The following is a 26,482-nucleotide window of genomic DNA, read 5'->3' on the forward strand; positions in this document are numbered from 1 at the left end:
CCGCAACTGTGTGTACGCAGCAGAGCCTTGTGGACGGGGCTAGTTGATTGGTGATGGATTAGACGCAGACGTTGATCGCAGCAGAGACGGCTGCCCTGCTTTGCGTGACTCGACTCGACGGTTGAACGAACCGTTTGTTGGTGGGCAAGGGATGAGAAGGGAGCAAAAAGCAACGACAACTGGGCGCCGTCGGCTTCGAAATCAGCGAGTCCAGACTTGTCACAAAATGTTAGTTTGATGGTTGGCCGAACTGGTGTTGGCTCCCAGCGCCACGGCGTTCTCTGGCTTTGTTGGGTCCTCAGCCATGGCCAGAGCTGTCTTGCCCTCATTATTGTCTCGTTAACAGGTACGGATAATTGGACGCTGCATCGGAGAGCGGCCCGATGATGCTTATTCTCGACGATGAGGAGGAGCCCAGCCCAGCCGGAAAAGAAAAGGCTTTCCAGTCCAGGCGCGGCCAGTTAGTTCGCCTCCATCCCTCTCAACATCGGCGCAACCACCTCGCCGCCCAATAGTTGCGCAGACCCTGCCGCACTTTGTTCTCTTTCAAGCGTTGCTGTCAATTCCTCGTCCCCGGAGCCTGGATCCCGTCTCCAGCTTGCTTTGGCGTCGAAGCTCAGGCCGCCTGTTAGTGCTGATGACCACCACGCGAGAGCGCCACACGGTTCTGCCATGGATCTCTTGCTGGAGCTGATGATGACCTTGGAATCTCGGCGAGTCCCATGGGGCGACTCTAGGGCCTCGTACGTGAGAGTTCGGAGCTGCTGGTAGGTACACCCCAAGTCACGAGGAGAAGATCTCTTCCTAACCAAACTCTCATTGCATCTCTCTCAGCCGTGTTGGTCGAGACGCTTCCTGACTACAGGATGCGGCCGTGCGGCGTTGTTGGCTCAACCCTGGATCCCTGGAATCCTTGATTCAAGGAACTCAGCTCCAAGGACCCGGAGCGTGGGTGATCACCCGAGCTAGGATGAGTTTGGTCCCAACGTTGCCGTGTCTCCCCCATTTCTTGGATGCTGTACATTCACGACGTTATTTGTTCGATTACGCGAAGCCAAGCCGCCCATAGCTCGAGCCTCCCGTCCGTTCCCGCTTGGCCCCTTCAACAACCCCCAGCAGTCATGACAGGAATCTCACACACGAACACAGCTGGACCCTCACGTCCCAATCATGCAATTGCACAGGTGCAATTCTGATTGCTGCTTGGTCGGTTGGCTTGGAGTGGTCCAAACGCCCTGTCTGTCAGCGGGAGCTCATAATTGGCTTCCATTCCGCAGGGACCGTATTACAGGCACGTTGGTGATGATTGAGGATGGATAACGAACTGATCACCAATCTAGTTAATTTGACAATAGATCGTGGTTGTCCCATCCCAAACCAGACAGACTCGCTTGTCAGCCAACGACTGGCCCCCCTCCTTTCTCCCAGCACCACTGGCACTACCTGCATCTCGGTTTGAGAATGTGTGTCGCTCGCTCTGTTCGTTGTTGGCCTCCCGTCTGCCAGAGCCTCTTGGGGTCAAGGGTCTTGGCCACTCAGGATGACTAGCTCTGGCATGGCGCTGACTGGTTGCATCCCAAGATATGATGTGCCAATCAACAACTCGTCGGTGAAAACAGCGTGAACATGCATTGATCTGCACAATTGCTCCCTGACCGCCTCATAGCGTCGGTCTGAAGCTGAGGGGTCTAGGAGTTGAGGGGCTTGAGTCCCTTCTCACATGTTCTCAACCCTCCAACAACGCCGTGCCAGCCGTGAGTGAACAGTCAGTCTGAGAGCAGATTCATCATTCCTCCAGCTCAGTGCCAAGAGAGGCTATCGAGTGATAGAACGCCTCGTTCGGACTTTGGCGAATCCAACCCCGTGTCCTTGGAACGGTTCAAACGCCAACGTCTTGATGCAGTCATACCCCAAGATCGGCAGACGTTCCACAGCAGCTTCATCGCGAGCTCCTAACCATTAACCAATCGCTTGGCAAGCCCTCCGTTTCTGTACTACGCTAGCGGGAATGAGGCCTGGGCGAGCAGCGAGCCAAGTGGTGGTGGCCATGCCCAAAGACCACCATCAGACGTTTCTTGGCCATCTGCATCTCGTGTTACACATACCTATCGGGACTGAACGGCTTTGTCTCGAGTTATATGGTGCCTCTGCCCACCGCCTCGACCGCGGAGATGAGGAGAGCTCAACAATATGAGCTTCTCTAGACTAAGAGGCGAGGGGGTAGGTACTGGTCTGATAAACGGGCGTTGCATCCAGCTATGCGGTTAAGGTTCTGTCACCAGAACAAGATTAGGTTCATGGCAACATGGCAGACCCTCGCTGCCTCGTTACGTCGTCAGCCACACACACCGTCTTGTCAGCATCTTGCAACTCGTAGGGGGGTGATAACGCTCAAGCTCTAGACGTCACTCTATCACAGACACACATGGGCCGGACGTGATACTTTGGCGACCTAACTTTTGAACATGTGCCTGACCGCAACTCTCTGCCTGCTTGTCTCAGTATCTCTGGTCAATCGCCAAATTGTTTCACATCCTTCCCAGCGAGAGGAGAGGAAACATGGCCTGGGGGTGCATATCAGACCAGTACGTCACTCTGAGCAAGGCCTTCGGGAATACCGAGAGTTTCCTCTTTGGGCAGCCATTTTCTAACCATGTAAGTCCGCGGAGAGGGTGTTCATACATTGGCGAGTTCGGAGAAGTGTATAATTGAAATTGCCATTTCTTGATGAAGAGCTCATTAGGCGGAAGCAGCCCTGCAGACATTCACACACCTTCAAGAAGACATAAGACTATTCATTCAATCATAGTCAAGATGTTGAAGTCGTGATATTATCGGTGACCAGGTATGAATGAAAGCCAATCACCTTGAATGCCCTGGTATCCAAGTCACCCACGGAGTGAGATGGGCAAGTGAGAAGGATATGGGACAAAGATATCAGGGGCTCACCTCTTCGGCTGGGGGCTAGTCTAAACGGAAGGCAAGGAGTCGCGATGGAATTATAATTTGCCCTTTAAGGCCACAACGTTCTCTCAATACTTCTAATCGACTGGGGGAGAGAGCGGCTCCTCAATCACAGGCAAAGCAACGAGTATCAAGGTCCATGTTGACATCCTTTATTGTTGATCATATATGTATCTAGCACGAGATTCATCTAAGAATCTCCTATACAATATATCCCATGTCCGCCCTGTGTGTGTGTTTTGCCCACATTGTTCATGTGTGGCTATGATATAGCCCCTGACTCCAACAATGGAGCAAAGCTGCTTGCTCTATCCCAAGGTCCTTTCCTTTCCAAGACAGCATGCGCCATGCCCGGTTCCTCTAGTCCATCGAGTATGCCCCTTGCTCGTTGTCCATGCCCATCACCACCCAAGCCAGATAAACTCAACCCAAAAAGTCGATATATAACTCCGGGCCGTGCTCGCTTTTGATGATCAAATCCGGTCTAATTCCAAACAATAATAGATAAAAAAAAGAGAAGCCAGGCCAAGCCAAGCCAGTCGTGGCAAGGAGGAAAGAAAGGCATCCTCATAAGCCGATGATTAAAAGTACTAATGCAGAGTGATGCTGTCTGCGTCTGTAGTGATTGCTGCCTCGCGGCAGATGTGAGTTTGAGTTGAAAATAAAAATAGAAGCAGAGGGTATCGAGTCGTAAGTGTATGCCGAGATGGCGATCATATCAGAAGAAGAAAGGGTCGGATCGTGTACAAGATCCAAAGTCGTAACTAATTAAAAGGCGTAATAGTCCAAGGTCGAAGTGTATAAAAAAAGGGGTTTGCAGCAAGTTGGCTGCGCTCAAGGTGCTCTATAGTAGAACATTTACCAGAGCAGCACCAGCAAGTGTCACCATCAGGCCTACCCAAGAAGGACGAAAGCCATGAGCGGCATTGGTTTCTTCAGGGGGTAGGGTGCCATTGACAAAGTCCATGCCGCACAAAGTGTTGACTTGACGAGCGGCAGTTTCGTATGTGAGAGCGATGGGCTGAGACCGGTCCTCAGCTGCGGCGTGGAAGATGTTCATGGTTTCTTGAATGCACCAGCTACACGAGGGGTTGGTGCTACCGGGCAGAGTGAGGTTGTAGGGGAGGTAGTAGAAGTAAGCATTGGAGGCGGTGCTGGTGTTGGTGACGGCATTGGCGTAGCAGTACATGTCGTCATCGGGAGTCTGGAGGCAGGTTGCCTTGTACATCATCTCGTATGTCTTCATGCCGTAGAGGAACTGCTTGACGATGCTGTTTCCGTTGTCCCACTCCTTCTTGCAGTTGTCTGCCGAGGTCAGGTTCTTGGCTGCCGCGTCGAAGAACTCGGTGCAGTAGGTGACGTTGGCGGCGCAGGTTTGGTCGAGAACACGGACAATGCTGAGGAGTTGCTTCTGGGCGTCGAAGAAGCCACGGGATGTCTGTTCAATGTTGTTAGTATATCCGTGTTACATAGTTCACGGTGAGACAGCCTACCTGGAGCATCATAGAGAGAGGGTAGCAGGCCTCGAACGAAGGATCGGCGAGGACACCATTGAGAAACGAGGGGCAGTTGCTGTCCGAGGTGGTGGTGAGCTCCGCGGCCAAGTTTCCATCAAAGGCCTGAGGCAGAGGTGAGTTGGTTGAGGCGGCAGTTTGAGCTGTACGCTGGATGGTGACGGTTGTAGAGCTTGGCTTGGTTTTGCTGCTTCCATCCTTGGCAGGTGCCTCAGGGTTGGTGATCTTGTCGGGCTCTTCGTCATCGTCCTCGTCCTTGCTTGATTCCCCACGGCGGTGCAGTTCATATCGGTTTATCGTAGCAACGTGGTGTCGTCGGTGTTGAAGGGAGGTGGCATATGTCTCACTTTGTGCCAGAACAGTCGAAGTGAGACATGCCAGAACGAAGAGCCAAGTCAGAGCAAGTCGTAGGCGGGGCGCGCGGGAGCGGGAGGATGTAAGCCGGGGCTGGGCTTGTGAAGAGCCCTTGGAGGCAGATGAAGGTGTTGAGATCATGGTAAACGAGTGACAAGACGATTGACGCCAAGAAAGGACTGGTTGATGGTTGTGAGATGGTTGTTGCTATTGCGCACTGGAGGAAAGGTGGTTGCCAACGCAGATAGCGAGATTGGATGCGTGTTTCACCACGATGGAACCGGTTGGCTCGACAGGGAGCGTGGTTGGCGGGGATTCAATGGTGAAGCACAGGCGAGCAGATGGACGAGGCGAAGTAAACAGTGAGACGACGGATGGACGGTATTTATCTGGTTGGTTGCGTCGGAGGTTGTTCAGAGGAGTCGTCGCATGGCGCGTCTTTGGAAGCCCAGGATGCTTCAAGAGGGTCGTGAATGGGATGATAGTTCCCAAGAGGCTGAAAGAATGGATGAATGAGAGGCAGTCGCGGGGGATACGACAGGCGTTGCAGCGTAGGCGAGTACAGTCTATCGAGAGAGAGCAGACCGGACAACCGAAGACGAGCGAGGCAGGTCGCGATTGTGAGACGGGATTGGCCAAGGGGCAACGGTCGGCGGGAGATGAGATGGAGCCGTAGAGTCACCAACCAAAGCCGGCTGAGCTTGAACGGATTGGGTCGGATCGGGTTGCGGAATCGGCGGCCAGATGGTGATTATCGATGGGGCCTCGGAGAGAAAAAAGGTAGAAAAAGCCAAGAGATGGTGCGTCCAGCAAAAAGGAAGGGAGAAGAGGCTCGCTACCGGGTTGCTGGAGTTGGAGTTGTCGACTTGGAAGTTAGTGATCGTCGCGGGTGGGTGAGGGTTCAAGTCGGCGGGTCAGGGAAGGAGGGGATCGGCGGCGGCTCTCAACGGTTGCGCGAGGCGAGGGACGAGCAGGAGCAGGAGGCAGAAAAGGGAAAGAAAAGAAGGGGGAAAAAAAGAGGGCGCCCAACGCTTGATGAAAAAGACGGAGAATGAGTGGATGAGGCGGGAGATGGGCATGGGATGGGTTGGGCTGGACCGGGTCGTGTGAGTGGACGACGGTTCTTCCTAGGCACAAGCAAGAGAGAGAGAAAAGCAACAAAGAAGGACGATTCTGGACCCCGGCCATGACCAGAGTCGGAGCCAGGGCCAGGTACAGGGAACAGGGATTGTTTATAGGAAGAATGCAAGAGATGGATGGATGAAGCTCTGGAAATGCACCAGGGGTGATGAGGGACCCTCCAAGGCTTGCAGTAGCTCCCCCTTAGCGTCACGGTTTATTGAATGGAGCCCCTGGGCGGCCACTCTATCCTCATCAGCCAACTGTCGAGCTAGCCTCTCTGGGGCATGGACTGCGCAGGTAGGTAACGCTGTGCATGCGTGCGTGCGCTGGCTGTCCATCAACTTTATGAACTCCATGCTCATAAGAGACGATGGATTGTATATCTGACCCATTTTGGATCTGTGTTGGCAGCTGTCAAGAAGGAGGCTATCGTTACGCTGACCGACTTGTTGAAAGGGAGACGGTGAGTACAACATCAAGCAACTTATGCAAGGCTGGAGAGAGACATTGTCAGAAGAGGCTGAAAAACGCTCCATCGAGAGACATGCCAAAAAAGAAAGGAAGCCTGTCGACGTCTGACGACGACGCGTCTTCAACAAAATCCCCTCATGTCTCATTCCCGGTAGACCAATCCTCCGAGCGGTGTTGCATTGACACGTCCAGGCTGCACACACTCACTCTCACAGACACACACGTCTGTAAACGACGATTAAATTCCCCCACATAGAGAGAAAAGAGAGAGACGCGACCTCTTCAAGGTTCGCGCGGCATTTTAGCCCCAACGGGCCAAGTCGTGGCACAAAAGGGGACGAGGTCCAATCTCGCTTGAACCCATGTCGGAGCCAGCCACCATGGACAATGCGATGCGTTGCGGGCAAAAAATAGCATCCGTCCAACCTCTAGCGTCGCATCGCTCTCCGCCTGTCACCTCATGCCGTTTCCTTGATTGAAAAGACTCACAAGTCGGGTCTGGTCTGGATAAGATGGATGCCGGGTCGGTTCATGCATGCACGAAGACGGCTCGGCTCCCTCTCTCTCACCGTTTTGTTTCGTTTCGTTTCCTTGCCCCGTCGTCTTCAGCTTCAGGTAAGTCCCCGCTGGACTAATGATGGCTTCTGTCTCTCTCTGATGGCCGTGGCTATTTCCGGTGAGTGAACCGCTAGTTCAGTTCACGCAGGTCATTGTCGGTCGGTGGTGGTGGTGGTCATCGTCTTGGTCTTGGTCTTGGTCTTGGTCTTGCTCTGGCTCGTCGTTAGCTGCCCGGCCAGCTAGCTTACTGACCAGCGCATAAAAATCAGAAATCTCCACTAAACTCCTGGTTCCTGTTTCTGGCCAAGGTTCAAAGTGGAGGGGAGGGATCCATTGATGACAACCTTGAACAGAGACGGACGCTTGCTGGCGCTGCTACGTACCTTGCATGCCTCGCTGCCAGCAATTTCCCTCGAGTCGACCAATCACAGCCCTTCTTCCCCTGCCAAGAAAGCCTGCTTCCAACCCCACGTGCCCTGTCCTTCTCTGTCTGTCTGTCCATCGAGTCAACGGCTTCCATCGTCCAACGCTTCATCAATCTGTCTGTGTTACGGTTACACTCTCGATGCAAGAGTTGAATCCTCGATCTTGACTTGACCGACTTGGCATGCAACGGCCAGCCACCATGAGTCGCGTGTCCTTCTACGTAGTACCTACATACAGTACCTGCACCAAATAATACGAATGACTCCAGCAGTAGACGCATCATCCAAACACCAGATGAACCAAAGCCCCTGACGTATCCCATGGCTATGGCTATGGCGCCAATTCCACAAAAAACATCTGTCCAATGTCTTGAACGCGTATCTGTATCCATCTCACCGTAGTCGCCGCAGAGCCGTCCAACGCGTGCCGCCGCGACTACCGCTATCCTCGTTGCCGCCTGGGGCCACTACCCGCCGCCAGCACCCGTCGGCGTCGACGAAGATTGAATTCGACAATCCATTGTGCTCGGGCCTCGAGATAGTAGATGGTAGCGCACACGCGGTCGCCGAAGCCAAACCAAACCTGCTGAAAATGCCCAGTTTCTAGACAGTCATGGTCCAGACCCTTTCTCCGTTCCCCATCTTGTCGATCAATTTTTCTTTTGGTCATGTCTCGATCCCATCTTCAGTTTGTCTTGCACGCCTGGGCCATGTGGCGGTCCGACGCCCCGGTTGTCTCTTCATCCCCTCTTGGCTGACAACGTTATCAGGGGCAGCTATGCCGACACCAATTGAGCAACCCGCTCGATATTGTGCATTAACGAACATCCAGCACTGTTTGCTTATCAAGAGTTAATCAACCTCATCTAATGATTGCCTATTAAGCTGGGCTGCGACTTCAGTTTTCCTCGCCAACATCTTGGAGTCAACGTCGCCGGAATCCACAGAATGACTTCAGCTGTAGTAGATTTGAGTGTATTCAACATCGAGCGGAGTCGACTGTTCAAATAGGTACAACCAAGAAAAATTATAGACTGTATGGAGTAGATGTTCCTCATCATAGCTCCTTTTGGGGGAGATTTGCCGCCTCTAACAAAAGCCACGCCTCAACGCCGATACAATGCACATAATATCCTCCTTACTTCTGCTTCTCCAGACTTTGCAGGTTAACCAACTCGGCGTAACGCCCATTCCTCTTCATCAGCTCAGAGTGCGTTCCCTGCTCCACAATCCGGCCTTGGTCAAACACGTAGATAATGTCTGCCTTCTGGATCGTGCTGAGACGGTGCGCAACCGCGATGGTAGTACGGCCCTTAGCCGCCTTATCAAGCGCTGCCTGCACCACGTGCTCAGACTCGGAATCCAGCGCAGAGGTTGCCTCATCGAGAAGCAGGATCTTGGGGTCGCGGATCAGAGCTCGGGCAATCGCAATTCGCTGCTTTTGACCACCCGACAGCAATGTACCCTTGCTACCAACAACCGTGTTGAATCCTTCGGGAAGCGACACGATAAAGTCGTAAATGTTGGCTTCGCGGCAAGCAAACTCGACGTCGGAATCAGGAACATTCTCTCGAGACGTTCCCAGGATAATGTTCTCCTTGATGGTTCCCTGGTAGAGTGTTGGCTCCTGACTAACAAGGGCAATGTGTGAACGGTAGTCGTTAATGTTCAGGCCACTAATCTCCCGGTTATCGATGAAAATTCCACCAGATAGGGGGTCGTAAAATCGCTCCAGAAGTGCGATAGTCGTGCTCTTGCCGCATCCAGAAGCACCCACAAGGGCAATGTACTGTCCTGGTCGCACCGTCAGGTTGAGACCACGCAGGACGGGCTGCTCTGGTCTGGTCGGGTAACGAAAGTGGACGTCACGGAACTCAAGAGTGCCCTCGACTTCGGGAAGACGCTCTCCGCTTTCCGACCAGGTGTCCACAACAGGTTGTCGGTCAAATAGCTTCTTGAGCTCCCCAGCAGCCTGGTGGGCCTTGCCCATATCAGGGGCAAACGAAAAGATGGTACCCGCCGACTGTGCGCCGAAGATGACAGCCATGAAGCAGAGGAAGAACTGGAACATGGTGTACTCCAGCTTGCCAATCAAGGTGCCGCCGTACCAGAAACCAAGGGCCAAGCAGGCAAAGATCAGAGACTGTGATGCAGCATAGAGCAACGACGACTTCATGACCGAGATCAAGCTCTTTCGCTGCTGTACTGCGAGCGAGTGCTGGTACTGCTTGAGGACATCTTCCTCGCGTGTCAAGGCGGCCACGGTTCGAATAGCCGAGATGGCCTCCGAAGCAAATGTAGCCGACGAATCGTAGGCAGCCTTGGACCGGCGCTGGAAGTGCGCGAGCATCCAGAAACGGAAGAATCCACAACCAAGGAGAACTGGAATCGTCGAGATGCAAACCAGTGACAGCTTCCACCCAATGGCCAGAGACATGGCGATGGCAGAGATGAGAGTCGTAGAGACCATCAGCAGCGTTCCCAGCGTCACACCGCTCAGACCAGCAACGTGGGTCGTCTCCGTCGAGAGGAACGAGGTGAGGGCACCAGAAGTGTTCTCATCACGGTCAAAGAACGACACATCTTGACGAAGCATAGTTCGGAAAGCACGATCTCGTACTCGGTGCACGAGACGCTCAGAACACTTGGCAAACAAGACACCTTGGATAATAAAGGCGAAGAGTTGGACGAAGGCGAGCATCACGTACATGGCGCTCCAAAAGTCCGAGTCCTTCTTGATGTGGTGGCGGTTGGTGTCAGTAAGGGGCTCGGACAAGACCACGATCTGCTTAGCAAAGAAAACTATCACACGTGTTAGTCAAGATTGGCATTGCTAGTTTCGAGTATTCGACATACCGGCTTGGGTAGGGTTGCCTCCACCGCAGATGGCGGAAAAGAAGAGACCGATAAGCATAAACTGCCATTCGGACTTGTTGAAAGAGGCAATGAGCTTGATCAACGTCCAGAGGCTGTACTTTTGCTCTTCTTCAGGCTTGCGGCCCTGGAGAGCCACGCTGGACGCTGACTTGGTAGTCGTGGTACGGTTCAACTTGGCAGCGATATCGTCATCGGGATCAGCGACGATGCCTCCCTTCTCTGAGGTCATCTTGCGAATAAGAGTATCTTCTTCTTCATCAATGGCCGCTTGCTCCTCGGCAGTCATCTCATCAACAGCAGCAATGTTCTGGGCAGACACAAGCTTGTAATAAGCACCCTTCTTCTCCAGAAGATCGTTGTGGGTGCCTTGTTCCACAATTCGGCCCTCCGCCATCACCACGATGTTGTGAGCGTCTCTGATGGTCGACAATCGGTGAGCGATGGTGATGGTAGTACGGCCCTCAGCGGCGTTCTCCAGAGCTGCCTGAACAACACCCTCAGACTTGGTATCCAGAGCTGATGTTGCTTCATCCAGGAGCAGAACTATTTCGCGTTAGTCACATGCCAGTTAATTGGGTACTGCAATCTTACTCTTGGGGTCAGAAACCACAGCACGAGCAATGGCGATACGCTGCTTTTGACCACCCGACAAGAGGAAACCTCGCTCGCCAACATTGGTCTCATATCCTTCAGGAAGGGCAGAAACGAAATCATGAGCATTGGCCTTCTTGGCGGCCTCGATAACAAGTTCCCGTTGCTTCTCTTCGCTCGAGTGCTCGTGCGCGGTGCCGATCAGACCATAGCGAATGTTGTGAAAGATGGTTGTACCAAAAAGGGTGGGCTCCTGGCTGACCAGGGCCATCTGCTGACGAAGCCATCGAAGGTTAAGCGTGGAGATGTCGCGATCATCCAGGTATACGGTGCCCTGAACAGGATCGTAGAATCGTTCGACCAAGCCAACAATAGTACTCTTGCCAGAGCCAGAGGCACCAACCAGAGCAGTAACCTTGCCAGCTGGGATCTCCAGGCTAACATTGTGCATGACAGTCACCTCAGGTCGAGAGGGGTAGATGTGCTTGACATTGGACAGCCTAATAGAGCCCTTGAGCTGCTCAATCTTCTCACCTTCCTCACTCGAGGGGTCAAGGGGCGACGCACGGTCGATGGTATTGAAGATCTTGGCAGCAGCAGCGACAGCGTTGGTGAAGGCTTGGATGTTGGGCGCAACGTTTCCAAGGTTGAAAGCACCGATCATAACAGCCATGAGAATAGTCAAGATGTTGGAGAGCGAGGTTTCACCGTCAATGAGAAACTTGCTTCCCTGCCAGAAAGCAAGTCCATAGTTGAGGTAGAGAACCATCATCATGCCAGCAATCATGCAAGCGATAGCACTCTTGACACGGAAACCAAAGAACTCGGCCTTCTTGAGATGGTTGTCGTATTGGCGCGCAAGACGCTCTTGGGTGCCAAAGGCGACAGCGTTTCGAATGGAGCTGATGACCTCGTCGGCAAGACTACCTCCTTGGGCATAAGCTTCCAGACTCTGCTTGTTATACTTCATGATGAAGGTGGAACCGCCGCCCATGTTGAGCAGCAGGGCGACAACAGTGGAAAGAAGGATTAATGTCAACTTCCAATACTTGACGAAACCAATGACGAAAGCCGAGATGAAGGTAGCGAGCGCAGAAAGAGTGAGGGCAACCTTTTCAGAAATACCATCCTGGATGAGGTTGGTATCCGAGGTGATGCGAGTTGTGACCTCGCCGGCGCCGAGCTTGTCGAAAAAGCCAATGTTTTGTCGCATGCAGCTTTCAAGGTAGTGCTCACGAATCTTGGCTGAGATGTGCTCTCCGGTGTAGATGAATCCCACAGTGCTGACCCAGACGACGACAAACTCGGCGATTCCGAGGTATACAAAGTACAACACAAAGTGGACCAACTTGTCGGTAAATGCATTGTAGTCCAGCTTGTGGTTCACAAAGAAGTCCTGGAAAACACCCTGGAGGCTACCAAAGACAACAGTCATGAGAGGGAGGGCAGCACCACCTGCAATGGCGCAAATGGCCGACACAGCGATGATGATGATGTCGTTGCGGGAGGAGTAGCGGTACAGCACGCCGACACCCTGCTTGACCTCGGGACTCACGACTTGGCGGCGCAAGATCTCGGCTTCGTCAGGAGGCAGATTCCTGAAGTGGTCTTCAAGGTTGTCGGCCTTGGGCGCCTGGACAACCTTGGAGTCTGCCTTCTTCAGGTCGAGCTTCTCGGGGTCGGACGATGTTCCATGGCCAGGACGAGCAGTTTCTATGTCGGTTGATCCTCCGCGACTCGAGGATGAAGGCCGCGAGGCGGTGCCAGCGGCCGTCTTTTCGGAGAATTCAGTGGCCATTGTGAGGGAGAGGATCGAGGTGTCGCGTTAAATGAGAGGCCGCGAATGGGGATGAATGTGAGAGCTGGAGAGGGACGGGCAGCGCCCTCGAAGAAAGTTGTGCAGGCAAAGCCCGAAAGTATGGGATCGTGGTCGTCGAGATCAGCGCGGCATGTGTATAATTGGTCGAGAACAAGGAAGCCACGGAGGGCGAGGCGTCATTACCCAAGAGACGAGGCACGATAACGATGCTCCAAGATGAGCGCGGTGCGATGAAGTCTCGAAGCAGCAGAGGTCGGACAAGCGTGGGGTGATATATAAATCCAAACACTAGCAATGAGGAAGATTGCGACCAGCAGGTAATAACAAGATCAAGTGAAGCAGCGAGGACTCGGGCGGGATACAAAAAGGGTCCCGGACGCACCTACCTTGTTTAGCGTCGCCATCGTTGCGGGTCGGTTCTGGAGACACGCCCCCCAGCGCCTCGCCAAGTTCTCGGCCGGCACAGTGCAACAGGCTTTGAGCTCGATTGCTCTGATGTGTTGCAGGGGCATCGGAGGGTCTCTAAGCTTTGGGAAAGAAAGCTTTGGATTGCAGATGCGGGGAGATCTCGGGGGCACACTGGGTTGAAACTGACAGAGGAATGTAGCTTGGCGTTGAAGCTGGTTGTTTCTCAAGAATATAAAGGCAGCTTGTCGCGAGTTTCTCAATCAATGTTTACCCATCTCCGATGCTCGACATCTTTTCCTTCTTCTGCCATGTGTCTCTGTTGCTTCTGCAACTGCTCACGACAGCAGATGTGCTGCATCGCCAAGATTAAAAAGACCTGGGGTGATCCCCGGCGCCCCCTCCCGCTTATTGGTCTGTTCGTCTAAGTGCGAGATGTCCGAGGCAAGGCATCGGGCAAATCAAGGACCAATTCACAATCAACCTCGTCAGCCAGCAGCGTACTCTACCATCCTTCGCATTCGTCGTATCTTCAAGAGATAGCACATCGCATCGATTGCGGCAAAATGAATGCCGACTGATCGACTCATCTTACAAGACGCATGGCATGTGTCTGTCTCTGACTGTCTCTGATTATCTTCAGCACGATTGGCTCCTGGTTGATTCACCAACCTCGGACTCTTGCAGAGCCCCGACACCCCGTAGCGGCGGCCAGAGACGAGCCAAGAGTCATTCAGCGGGCGAGTGGAGAAAGGCCTTTCGCGGCGTTCGAAACGGCTACCTCTTTCGGACACGGGCCGGGGTTCCCCGGTCCACTTTGAAGGACATCCATTTGGTATTTCGCTCTCGCTTAGACAAACACGCGCGCCTGGGCTCTCGAGACGGACGCCTGCAATCTGGCGTGCGAGTGTCTCGTCTACAGAATGCGTCACTGCTAATATAAGATCGGCACCTCGGCACCACTGGTGTGGTTACTGTACCCAGAAAAGCGAGGGGTTTCGCTTTCGCTCTCGTGCGGTCTGTCGGGTCCGGCTTACTCCATCCTTTAGCCAACAACTTTCCTCCGGGCTTATTCCCAGGCCACGAGCTTCTGGAAAGGCTTGGCTTTTTTGGGCCATCGGGGGTCAGCCTCGAGGTATCACGCACGTTTCGACCAGAGGTTCACCCCAAGTCCCAACGGCGTATGACAGGTGTGTCGCATTGCAAGACACAAACCGTTGTGTTTCGGCAGAATAGCACCTCGAAGAATGTCGAGTATCGCGCCTAAGTGGCACCGTAGAGACTGTATGTGGATCAGTCATTCCTTCGCATTCTCGTTTTCCTCTTTTAGGGGAAAGCGAGTCATCGGGAACCAGAGATCGGTACGGAGTACGGGGCATACGACCGACAGCCCGGTCTCTCATCTTGATCGGGGATCGGCCACGTTTTGTCCCCGGTTCCCGTCTGGCCGGACAAACTCTTTTTAAGGCCGTAATCTCCTGGCCCAGTCAGAGCCTGCATCTGACAAGGCCACACCTTCATCAGGAGCATTTAAACTTGGCCGTCGGTAAATCCTTGCACCGAACCCCGGCCTCTTCCTGATATTCATCCGTACTCTGGCCCATCAGAAGAGTCTGAGATGTGTACTACCCTGAGGGGTTTCGCACAGCACACCAGGCTTGGCGAACCATTCGCGAACAGGAAAAACGGAATCAAGAATCGCCCGTGTACGTATGCTGGCCAAGGATCGGGTATCGGCTTAAAATGCATGAGTTGAAAATACAAAATATGACTCGAAAAAGGGAGCCTGGTAGCCTGGAAGCCTGGAAGCCTGGGGACGATGGAGGCAACAGCTGTCGCTATTGACACACCCGGAGCACAGTGTTTCGTTTCAGCTTCCCGTACTGTACCTTTGCTCCGACTTTCCCCAGCTCATCAGCCCTACATAGGTCCAAGAGATCAACTGACACCTGGATACGCGTGTGGAGGCACTAGACTTTCTGATGTTGCGGTGTCTTCGGTATCGTTTAGGTCTACGTAAGGTTTTGACTCACCGTGAGTGAGTATTCGGGCTACTGTACCCGCGACTGTCATCTGCCGTGACAGTAGCGGTCTCCAGGCGTCTACGTAAACCACAGTTCTGAGGGCCATGTGGCGGTTACCCTGACGTCCAATACGAGTTGAGAGGTAGGTCACTGCCGCCGTCAACGTTCTTGCATCTCTAGCATAGCTTTTGATCATGGCCTTCAATATAGTTCTTACGCGTTGACTGTCATCCATGTTGAGTAGATTTAACGGTTGCTCACGGTAGGTAGTCAAGGTTAAGTTGCGCAAAACTTTCAGATGTTTATTAGAGTTCATGATATTCAAGGCGATAGTTGAGGATAATTGAGCTCTCTCTGTTGCAAAATGTCGCCGGACTACCTGTTTAGGTGCTTGTCAAGCCTCTATTCAATAGCTGTTTTGTTGTAAATCCAATCAGCAGGCTACCCTTCAGTACCCAGGTACGCCGCAACCCCAAGCCAACCGAGAACAATGTGTGTTTACGATGACGCCAGGCCTCTACATGTATCTATTCTACCAAATACTGTAGGGCCATGCAAATGTTGGCATCACCTAGGTACGTTGCCATGAATTGGTGCCGCTATTTGGGGCCCTTCGAATTGCCATCTAGTTGTCAATGGGTGACCGAGAAGCCCTGGTCTGCCAAGGTCTATCGTAACCAAGACATAGGATCCCATTGAAAATAAATACCAAGACAAGTGTGCTTTTCTTGCGCATCTTGAAGGCATCGAAGGTTCTAGGGTGGGCTAGGCCAACACCTTGCTCCACTGAACTGAGGCCGGGTGTCAAGCGGGTCAAGGGTTCATTGATGATAGCAACAAGGAGCCCATTGAAAGAGTTCTTTCATCTTGCTAGAAACTGAACGATAAATGTGCTACTTAAATTTTCACAAAATAGTAGTTCTTTCAGCCTCCTTTTTGTCTCTAATCCTTCTGGTCTTGTTCGGTGCACCATACATGGGTCAAAGGAAGGCCACCAAAGCAAACTGTCATAGCGCCAACATCCATTACCTATATAGAGCTTCACAAACTTTGATAAAAAAAAAACAAGAATCCATTCACAGTCTTCAAGCATTTCTGTCTTCTTATCACCAACAGCACACCCTGACAAGACCGCCCAATCAGCCACATTGCTTCCGATAACACTCGGCTCGTTTTCAGCTCTGCCACTTTTGCGTTGCCACTGGCACGTGTTCAACAAACGCCCCTCTTCCAGGTTGCCAGCTCCAATCCGTGGCCTCTTTTCTCACCACTGAGCTTCCATCCTACATCTCAACAAAAGTCGCCAGCTCAAACCGCCCATCTCCCATCAAACTCTGGGACCGAAACATCTTAAAACCCGGGCCTAGGCTCGTCATCTTAGAACACATCGAGACACCGCGTCCAAGACATTGATACCCCGCCATCATGATACCCAGTCTGTTCGCTCTTTGCCTTGGCCTCCCGGCCCTGACGCTCGCCGCTCGTCAGCCCAAGGATGCCATCAAGCTCTCCGACGTCAAGTCCCTTACCCTCCGCGGCAAGGGCGCCATGACGAACCACCGTCGCGTATCGGCCATTCCCCAGCTGCGCTGCGTCTCGCGCGGCGCCATCTGCGACCTCTACGAAATCGACGTCATGCGCTGCACCAACCAAGGCTCCTCCTGGGGCGACGAGGACATCGAATGGAGCTGCACCGCGTCGCTCCCTGAGGAGCTCAAGCTTGGCAGCACCGACGTCATCTGCGAAGGATACGCATACCCCGACGACCCCTACGTCCTCAAGGGCAGCTGCGGCGTCGAGTACCAGCTCGCCCTGACCAGTAAGGGCGAGCGACGATACCCCGACATCGCCAACGGCGGCTGGTTCAATGACGGTCGCGGTGGCATTGACTGGGGCGCTTTGGTCTTTACCATTATCTTCGTTAGCATTCTTGGCTGGATCATCTACTCGGCATGCTGTGTGGCCCAAAGGAATAATGCCAACAACAACCGTCCTCGACGTCGACCAGATGGCTGGGGTGGTCCTGGTGGATGGGGTCCTGGATGGGGCCCTGGTGGCGGCGACGACCCTCCTCCTCCGTATCCCGGAACGAAGCCTCAAAACACAGATAGTTGGAGGCCAGGCTTCTGGTCCGGAGCGGCTGGAGGAGCTGCCGCTGGATACTGGGCTGGTAGCCGGAACAGCAACAATAACCACTGCCACCACGATAGCAATAGTAATTACGGTAGCATTGGACGTGGAGGTGGAGGATGGAATTGGGGTGGATCAGGATCATCATCTGGCTCCAACAACTCCAACCGCCATGAAAGCACCGGCTTCGGTTCAACCAGCCGACGCTAGGTGTGCGTCTTATCATGTAGCTCATTTTGTTGACATCACGGCCATGGCTCAATCATCAATCAAAGGTATTTCATCGCATAATCGACTCTTCCCATTTATCCTGCCAACTCGTACATCGCCTCATAACCACGACCCGTCTGAAGACTGCCACCTAACTACCAAGTATATACATGCAAGCAGTGAGACGCCTCATGCGGCCGCTGCCAAATAAAAGTACACGGACGACTTTCCAATTGTAGCCATCTAGCCCAGAGAAGAAGAAAACCGTCAAGATAGCCATAGCCTGTCCAGGCCGTATCACCCACCCAAGCTGTGGAGGGCAGGTTCCAGCACGACCTACCGGGCGGACTATCCCGGAAACGAAGGCTCAAGCAAACCGAACAGAATAGCTCTTGACGGAGAGGATTAACGAAGAAAAAGAGGTATCGCGGCGTGTGTGGTGAAGAAGCAGGTTCTGGTCGAGGGGAGGGTTTCGTAGGGCTTCCCTTGCATTTAATGATGTACGGACATAACATCCATCTTGTCAAATGCTCGAGAGCAGGTGGGACATTTGCGCATGCGGTTGCTGATGCGGTCATCAACACACTGGTTGCAGAAAAGGTGGCCACATGTCTTGAGTGCTGTGTTCTTGAAGTTGTTGCGACAAATGGTGCACAAGGCAAAGGTCTGTTGCTGGGTTAGCCAGTGCAAAAGAAATCAACATGTAAAGCAAACTTACTCGAAGCATCTCCTCCTCTTCGGAGGAATTGCTCAATGCCTTGTTCTTCCACGAGTCGCGATCCTTCTGCACATGCTCGATGCGCACCTTGAGCTTTTCCACTTCTGTCTCTTGCATGGTGTTGCGCTCTCGAACCACCGCAGATGCCGCATCCTTGGACTTGACCAGGTTCGTTAGGTCGCTGACTTGCTTGTTCAGCGAGTCTGTTCGTCGGACTGCCTCCAAACTTGTCGCTTCTGCCTTCTTGTTCTCACTGACGAGGCTGGCGTTAGCCTGCTTCAGGTCCGCCAGTTGCTTCTCCAGATTGCTGAGCAGGGTCCGGTTCTGCATCTCAAGTTCCTTGAGCTGCGCAATAATCTCTGAGCTCTTGCTGTTCTGGTGTCGTAGGGATCGAATCTCGTTGTTCCGGGTATCCGCGTCCTTGCGGGCGGCAAAGTACTTCTGGTCCGCCTTGCTCTTCTCGGCGATCAAGATGGTCATGCGCTCCTCCATAGCGCTCGAGTCCATTGCCTTTCTATGAGCAAGCTCCTTCATCTTCTTGTATGCCTTTTCTATGGCCGGCAACTCCAGGTTGATTGAATCGAAATCTTGCTGCAGCTTCCGATATTTCAGGCGAAGCTCGTCAACCGTCAGATTCTCGTCATCGGGGTTGAATTTTTCTTGCTCCACGCTCGACGTGAGGCGCGAGAGCTCAAGTTCGAGAGCCGTGATTCTGTCGTCTTTGGCAGATGCGAGATCCTTGATCTGCTCCATCGATCCTCGCTCCTGCTCCAGTCTCGCTTTGTTCTGTGTGTTTTCGGCCAAAAGTTCGTCTCGGGCTGATCGCACTCGGGCAAGGTCTTGATCTCGGGACATGATCTCGGCCTCTAGTTCCTGCGTCACTTGGTTCGCATCTGCCTCGAGCTGACTTCGGAATGCCGATCTCTCCGCCTGCAGCTTCTCAGCCTCCTCACGAAGCTGCTTGTTTGTGGCCTCGAGCGTGTTGATACGCTTGATGAGATCCTCGTTCTGGTTCTTGAACTGTTTGAAGACATCGGTCCGGATAAAATCCTCGTCGGTCAGGGTGTCCCTTTTCGCCTTTAGAGTCGTGTTTTCGTCCTGCAAGGTCTTGATCTCTGCTAGAATGGCATCCAGCTGTTCCTTTTGCTTCGTAGCCGCCGCGGTCGCTTCCTCGTATTTCAGCAGGATCTCGCCAGAATTTCCATTGGTCTCGCCACTCTCGGCACCCGCATCGCCAGATGCCGAAGGTCGGGTAGCATTGGCAAATGCTTGTTGCTCCAACTTCTGTACTTGAGAACTCTTTGCCCGATCCAGCTTCTTCTCCGCCTTGAAGTAACGCAAGGTCGCGGCGTTGAGTTGCTCCGAGAGTTGGTCCTTTTCGCTGCTCAGTCGGTCTAGTTTGAACAAATATTCCTTTTGCGCGGCCAACAGTCCGGAAACCTTGCTCTCCAGCTTGGACACGCTTGGGTCAATGCTGCCTCGTGAAGCAGCCAAATGTGCGAGGAGCGATTCCGCTTTCGACTTGATCGACTTGCCCTTGTCCTGGAGATGTTTCTGGAAATCGTGTAGGTCCTTGAAGCTCACACCGCTGAGGTATGGGGGTTCTGCCGCCGAGTCAGCAGAGGTAGGATGGGGGTTGTGGGGGTTCATACCGGAAGGGGTCGAGGAGGTTGTATCTGAATCTGCAAGGAGTTCGATCTCCTCTAGGACCTATCCAACAATCAGCCATGTGCCGAGTCGAGTCGCGTGCCAGATAAACCTACCTGTCGCCACCAGGCGTCAATGATTCTCAGGTGATCGTCATGATGTACGGATCGTTTGTGAAGTTCCTCAAGTCGCGACTCATAGGTGGCTGCCTTGCGACTATACTCCTGCATCTGTCGATAGATGGCGCCCTTTGTGTAGGCCTGGTAACCGAGGTCAGCGGCAATTTCGTCTCCACGCGTCGACAAAGTTGTATGATATGGATTGCAGGTTGTGGTTGGGCGGGGGCGCGGCTCAGCAGGTGCATTGCAGATACACTTCCGAGCCGAGGACTGCTGTCGCCGGGAGCGAGCGAGCATTTCACTGGCTTGGTGAGCACTACCGTCCAGGACCGTCCCCGACAAGAATGGCATGGCACGAAGCCTGAGAGCAGAGCACAAGCCTCTGGGATGAAAGGCACAAGACGGAAGAGAGGAGGAAATGGCAGAGGGGCGGGCGCTCGATCGATCGCTCGAGCATCTGCGGTAGAAAAGACAAAGACAGTCGTGTGACAGACACTCACCTCGATCCAACTCTCCTCTTTCATCTCGAGGGAGTCATCCTTGGCCTTGGAACCATTGACGGCGACCCTCTTGCTCGGAGGGGCCAGGTCGTCGGCGCTGCTGATGGCAGGCCGCTTCCTGTCCTCCATCTTGGCGAGCGTGGATGGACGGGGCGACGCAGAGGGGGTGGCCGTGAGAGGCATCAGAAGTCGCGTAGCACAGGGCAGCAAAGAGGGCGCGAGGCACAGGAAAAGCGACGGATCGGTCGTGGGAGCGCAATGAAGCCAAGTCCAGTCGCGAGCTTGGGCGTGCGGGCGATCATCAAGAGGTGGCGCGGGGAGGGCGTGTTGTGATGATGGAACGTTCCCTCGGGCCAGGAGTTGAAATTTCGAAGTTGAGTCGCAGTCCAAGAAGCGCCCGGGCGTCTCCACCTTGAATGGTCAAAGGGGCTTAGTGAAGGGCTAACCTGTTTTGGACATGTGGGGCCTCTCGTGCCTCGTCCTTATCGATTCCCATTCCCTCCCATGAGCGGTTAATCCTCGCTCTAGGCACTCTGCTGGGCCCGGCCTCTCCACCATCCCGCATTTTCTCTGCACTTTCCATGAGTTTTCTGCAGAGGGTCTTTTTTTTTCCCCCTTCGTTTTCAAACCTTCGGATCTCCCCTCGCGTTGTTGAAATGACCATAATATTCTGTACCTTGGATCGCGATACATACATGGCAAACGCTTCACATTCACAATGAGTTCCATGTTCAAGAAGAAGGGAGGGCCTGCCTTCAAACCCAAGTTCCCTCCCCGTCGCCCCGCGGGACCGGCACTTTCACAACCCAAGCCAGCACCTCCTCCGCCGCAAGTTCCTGTCGCTGAACCCGAGCCTCAGTCTGAGCCTCAAGGAGCTTCTGAGAAATCCCTCACCGAAAAGTCCACTGTCGAACCCGTCGAGGCGCAATCCCAGGACTCTCATCAGGCACCCCGCCAAAAGTCTCCGACCCCGCCAGCGACGATCCCAGATCCTTCAGAACCGAGCCAGAATGTCGCAACTCAAGAACCCCCCTTGGCGCCAACGTCGCAAGAGATCCCTCACGAGCCCGATACTCAGATTGGCGAAACTCGAATAGAAGAGGCCCCTATAGCCGCACCGACCGAGACAACATCACAATCAAGCGCTCCAGTGCCTGCTCCCACGAGCATACCGGAACCAACCCAAACGCCTGTCGTGGAGAGCGCAACCCCGCAGACAGATGCGTCCCAAACAGAAGATGCGGATAATGCGCCTTCTGCTGTTCTGCAGGCACCAACTCCAGATGACTCAGAAGCGCCGAGCGGAACGGAACCTTCCACAACACCATCCGCTGACGCAACTGAATCGACTTCGACGCCATCGACCGAGACCCAGAACCCCCCCAAGCCGGCTCGAAAACCGCGAGCGAGGAAGCAGGCTACTCAAGCAACCCAAGATGGGACGGGCGCGGATGGAGAGACTGCGCGACCCAAGAAGCGCCAGCGAAAGCCAGCTGAGGAAGGCGCAGCACCAAAAGAACCAAGGAAGCGCAGAGCGCCCGCTCAGAATGGAACGGCCGCGCCCAGGAACCGACGAGCACGCTCAATCACACCAGAAGATTCCGAGAGCCAGGTGGTGGACCTGCAGAAGCTCAAGATGTCAGATCTAACCAGGGATCTGCACATTGGTAAAAAGTTTAGTCGACATGATGAGCTGCGAGAGCGGGAGCGACGTGCTAGATTGAAGTTGAAACTTGGGACTGAAGGTTCACGCGACAGCTCAGCAACCCCTGAGGCCAGTGGGCAGGGTGAGAAGACGGGCAGCCCGGCAACTCAGTCAGGGGATGCATCGCCAGCCTCCTCGGGCCCAGCACCGCCCTCTGGTCCCCAGTTCCGCATTGTGGACGGACAGATTGTGGTCGACCAGAGCTCTCTGACGGTGGATCGGCACGCCCGAGCAGCGGCCGTACGGGGAGACATGGAGATTGTCGAGGAAAACGACTTTACACGACTTATCACCAGTAACTCGTTCATGAACACATCCAAGCTCAGGGGCCCCAACATCTGGACCGACGCGGAGACGGAGCTCTTCTACCGAGGGCTGCGCATGTTCGGCACCGACTTTGAGATGATCTCCAAGATGTTTCCCGGCAAGCAGCGGCGGCACGTCAAGCTCAAGTATAACCGCGAGGAGCGGCACTGCCCGCGCCGCATCGATGCCGCCCTCGTGGGGAGAAGACTGTCAAGATGGACCTTGACGAGTACAAGGCCTTTACCGGCAGCGAGTTCGAGCCCGTCGAGAACATCGAGGCCGAGCAGCGCAAGATACAGGAGGAGTACGAGGCTGAGCAGAAGCGCATTGCTGACGAGCAGGCCGAGATCATGCGCAAGAAGCGCGAGGAGCTCTTCAAGGACGACGACGAGGGAGATGCCAAGAAGCGCAAGAAGAAGAAGAGGCAGACGATTGTCTACGGGCTTAACGGGGAGCCTATTACCCAGGATGACTGAACACACAGGGATTGAAAGCGAGGTCAAAAAAGGAGCAGTACACGGAAAGGGGAGGAAACCCAGATTCGAACGGCGCAAAGAGGCAAAACATCACGATACCCATAGGGTCTTTGGAATTGATTAGGTAGGCAAGGCAATTGGGCGGCTGTGCTTGGGGGTTTTTGGAACGAGGAAGCAGTCTCTACAGGTTACAGGCATTGAACATCCATTTGCTATTGAGTTAGGAAATACAAGTCCACTGGTATAGCTGAAGCTCGACTCAGCTCAGACATGATTGCGTGTATATGGATAGGCGACTGACTAGAACGAGGCCACAACTGTACGTAAAATATTGTATTCATCAATCTCATCGGCTGTCTGTGCTACCCTGCCCTTGCAAACATTCAAGGCCAAGCAGAATCCCCACGCCTGACGCCGGCGCATCTCGTCGTGCTGATCGCGACTTGCCAGGCGGCGCCAGGGCGTTACCGCGGTATTTTCGGGTCAGAACGCCGTATGCCTACCCATATTATGTTGGCAATGCCTGGATATGCTCCATTCCCTCCCGATTCGTAATCGTAACACGCGCTATCCCGAGCAATTCACCCTAACCCACCTAGTTGCCAGGTCCAGTCTCGTCGTCGTCCGGTTGGTCAAAGAGGAAGTTGGCGGCAAGCTCTTCGTTCTTGTCGCAGGCGAAGTAGGCCTGAATGGCCTGGTCTCGGTCGAAGCCGAGGCGGCACAACTGCAGCCGGGTTAGTGACCTCGTCAGGGGTTCAGTTTGGGTGATTCTTACCCTCTCGATAGCATCGCGCTCCTCCTCGGTGACAGAAATAGCCTGGGCACCAGGGGGCAGAGGAACATCGTCATCGGCATCTTCGCCAAGGAGCTGGAGGAACTGATCGGGATTCGAGGCAATGAGCTCAGCCAACTGAGGGTTGCCGGCACCAAGCTGCTGCAGGATGGGTTCGAGCATCTGCGGTTGTTGCTGGACAACCTGGCGGAGCTGCTGGAACTGGGCGTTATGTCGCAGGAAGTCGAGGTTACCCAAGTCACCACCCTGACCGGCAGCAGCCGCAGCAGCAGCCGCGGCGGCGGCTTGGTTGCCACCGCTTCCTCCCCGACCAGAACCGCCTCGCTGAGCAGCGAGATCGAACAAGTTGACGTTACCACCCTCATCACCACCATGAGCGGCGGGTTGAGCGGCAGGGGCCTGTCCTCCAGAGGCAGCATGGTGCTGCTGCTGCTGCTGTTGCTGCTGCTCTTGCCGGATGTTTTCGGGGATTCCCTAAAATCGAGTTAGTGACCGCGGCTTGTGAAAATGCGGGGTGGTGAAACCAACGGTCAGAAGATATTCGACAGCACGGTCAGGGTTGTTGAAGGCAGCGCGCATGGCGGCCTCGATCTGGCTCCTCTCAAAACCCATGGCCTCCATGTTGGCAATCGCCTCGGCACGCTGAGCGCCCATGGCCAGGCCCGAGGGCTCATTTGAAGGAGCGCCAGATCCGGCTTCGACGGACCGCTGGGGGGTGGGAGTCGCAGGCACAGCAGCCTGATGCGATGTGGACTGGACAGGGGCGGCGGGAGCGGCTGGAGTGTTGGCGATAGGCTGGGCGGGAGTCGCAGGAGGAGCGCTGGATTCGGCAGCGGCAGCAGCGGGCTTGGGCTTGGGCTATCGCACGAGGTGTCAGTCAGTCTCGGGCCGGGGTGGCAGAGAGTCTGTGTGTTACAAACCTTGTTCACCATGCACACAACGAAACCCTTCTCCTCGATGTTGTAGGAGGCGACGGTTTCCTCATCCTTGAGGATCTTGCCTTTTGTCGAGGTTAGTGGAGGTTGATGTGCCGTGGGGGTCCATGTAAATACCCGAGTAGATGAGCTTCTGTAGCTTGGGGTCCCAGCCCTTCTCGGCCGAAATCTTTTCCTTGACGGCAGAGATCTGATGGAGTGTTTGTCAGTCGACTGGAGGTCCAGTTTGCGCGGCCGCGATGAGCGATGGGTGATGGGCGTAAGTAAACGCGGGGTGGGCGTACCAGCTCGGTCGGTTCAACGTCAAGCGTGAACTTTTGCTGCTTGAGATCCTACGACGCACAGTTTGGTCAGCTATTTCCCCGGCAGGTGATTGTAGAGCAGATCTAGATCTGGCAGCGACGAATGGATTTGAGGCAGCGACTGCGGCGCAAGTGCCGGCGACGTACTTTGAAAGTGACCTTCATGATGGGCGAAAGAGTCTGCAGCTGTTGGATGAGGTGGGGAGGTGGGAGGCGAGAGGCGAATAGCGACGCTGGAATCGGAGCAGCTCTACCTCGTCTGTTGCGGGCTCGGCGGGGGAAAACGGAGGAAGCGCAAGCTGTCGCGGCGTAGGCGTGTCGAGAGGAGGTGTCGAGAGAGGTTTGAGGATCAAGGGAGAGGAAGAACAAGATCGGTCGGGCGCGTGGAGAAGTAAAAAGAAGAAGATGGGAGGGAGGACGAGGGAAGCTAGGTTTGGTAGGCAGGTAAGGTAGGTCAGTTGCAGGCGTTGACGTTGACGGGACTGACTGCCCGGCTGTGGCCAGTGACAGTGGTCAGCGTTCAGCGTCTGCGGCGGGGAGTGCAGGTGGGGCTGAGCAATTGGAAGGCTCTCGCTGGCCTAGCCCTAAAAGGGCCTAGAACGACCGTGTTCCACCCCAGGCTGCCAGTGGCGGTGCGCGTCCAGACTGGACGATTCAGAGCGTAACAGTACAGTAGCTACGCTGCTATCGTGGGCGGCTGCCTGTATTCCCCCACGGTCTCCCACGGCATAGGTAATTGCATAGACCAGTTCAGGGTCATCAATTACATATTCCACCAGTCAATGTCCAGCCTCGTCTCTACTATTTGTAGTTGCTGATGTTCTGAATTACGCCGTCACTCATTGGCTGCTGTTCATTGTCTACCTCTACCTACCTAAACATGTACCTACTCCATAAATCTCGCTCAGCCGCATCAGAACATCTGCAAGACATCAACAGACAAAAACTTTGTCTGTCCACGTGTGCGCACTATGGAACACACAGCCCTGTCGTGACTTGCCCATCACAGCATCGTTGTGCAACACGGAGAAAACTTTGATGAGACAGTTACCTGCATGCTAAAGGTCAAGCTCGCACCACTTTGCCTTCATTGACAATGGATCCTCAAGTCAACATCCATTTCAACGCTACCCAAGCTCAACCACCCGTGCTAGAACATTCCATATCTAGCAGTACTACCCACGGGTTGACTAGGTTCCTCAAATATTCAATCTAAATCTCTTACACGCGGCTAGTGCCCTACTATTTAAAAGGTATTCTACTTATAACTAGGTACCAAGATTACGGGGCACGATCACCAAGTGAAGATGTAGATTCCAACGGAGCGTTATCATTGAGTCCAATCCAAAACAGCCAAGACGGATAGCAAGGCACTCATTGCCAGGCATCCACGCCCGCTTCTCTTGACAAGGCCATCATTCACCATCTCTGACCAGCTTGTCCACAATCGATGACTGTTGTGGTCGAGACTGTAGCCACTATTCATTCAAAGGAGCGTCAAATTCTCTCTGCTCGAA

The 26,482-nt window shown here is 54.1% G+C and overlaps 6 protein-coding genes across 6 annotated transcripts; 2 read left to right on the top strand and 4 right to left on the bottom strand.

Annotated features, from left to right (window-relative positions):
* Window positions 1-3,808: 3,808 nt before the first annotated feature.
* Window positions 3,809-4,973, bottom strand: MRS44_003150 (uncharacterized protein; the record flags this gene model as incomplete). The annotated part of the gene is made up of 2 exons (XM_046268343.2): window positions 3,809-4,402; window positions 4,458-4,973. The coding sequence occupies 2 exons, from the start codon at window positions 4,971-4,973 to the stop codon at window positions 3,809-3,811; spliced, it is 1,110 nt and encodes a 369-aa protein (XP_046137255.1).
* Window positions 4,974-8,546: 3,573 nt separating this feature from the next.
* MRS44_003151 (uncharacterized protein) lies at window positions 8,547-12,674 on the bottom strand (the record flags this gene model as incomplete). Its single annotated transcript, XM_046272561.2, has 3 exons — window positions 8,547-10,210; window positions 10,265-10,828; window positions 10,877-12,674. 3 exons carry the CDS (start codon window positions 12,672-12,674, stop codon window positions 8,547-8,549), a joined length of 4,026 nt encoding a protein of 1,341 aa, XP_046137256.1.
* A 3,875-nt stretch (window positions 12,675-16,549) lies between these two features.
* On the top strand, window positions 16,550-17,464 carry MRS44_003152 (uncharacterized protein; the record flags this gene model as incomplete). Its single annotated transcript, XM_046275299.2, has 1 exon — window positions 16,550-17,464. One exon carries the CDS (start codon window positions 16,550-16,552, stop codon window positions 17,462-17,464), a length of 915 nt encoding a protein of 304 aa, XP_046137257.1.
* A 492-nt stretch (window positions 17,465-17,956) lies between these two features.
* Window positions 17,957-20,577, bottom strand: MRS44_003153 (uncharacterized protein; the record flags this gene model as incomplete). The annotated part of the gene is made up of 4 exons (XM_065623113.1): window positions 17,957-18,130; window positions 18,183-19,892; window positions 19,946-20,089; window positions 20,305-20,577. 4 exons carry the CDS (start codon window positions 20,575-20,577, stop codon window positions 17,957-17,959), a joined length of 2,301 nt encoding a protein of 766 aa, XP_065479185.1.
* Window positions 20,578-21,166: 589 nt separating this feature from the next.
* MRS44_003154 (uncharacterized protein) lies at window positions 21,167-22,935 on the top strand (the record flags this gene model as incomplete). Its single annotated transcript, XM_065623114.1, has 2 exons — window positions 21,167-22,654; window positions 22,696-22,935. 2 exons carry the CDS (start codon window positions 21,167-21,169, stop codon window positions 22,933-22,935), a joined length of 1,728 nt encoding a protein of 575 aa, XP_065479186.1.
* Window positions 22,936-23,530: 595 nt separating this feature from the next.
* MRS44_003155 (uncharacterized protein) lies at window positions 23,531-25,130 on the bottom strand (the record flags this gene model as incomplete). Its single annotated transcript, XM_046283876.2, has 7 exons — window positions 23,531-23,659; window positions 23,711-24,202; window positions 24,257-24,586; window positions 24,649-24,728; window positions 24,781-24,853; window positions 24,948-24,995; window positions 25,113-25,130. The coding sequence occupies 7 exons, from the start codon at window positions 25,128-25,130 to the stop codon at window positions 23,531-23,533; spliced, it is 1,170 nt and encodes a 389-aa protein (XP_046137259.1).
* Window positions 25,131-26,482: the final 1,352 nt, after the last annotated feature.

Source organism: Fusarium solani (genome assembly GCF_023522795.1).
Source record: "Fusarium solani strain SB1 chromosome Unknown bctg00000001, whole genome shotgun sequence".
In the NCBI taxonomy this organism is placed as follows: Eukaryota; Fungi; Ascomycota; class Sordariomycetes; order Hypocreales; family Nectriaceae; genus Fusarium; species Fusarium solani.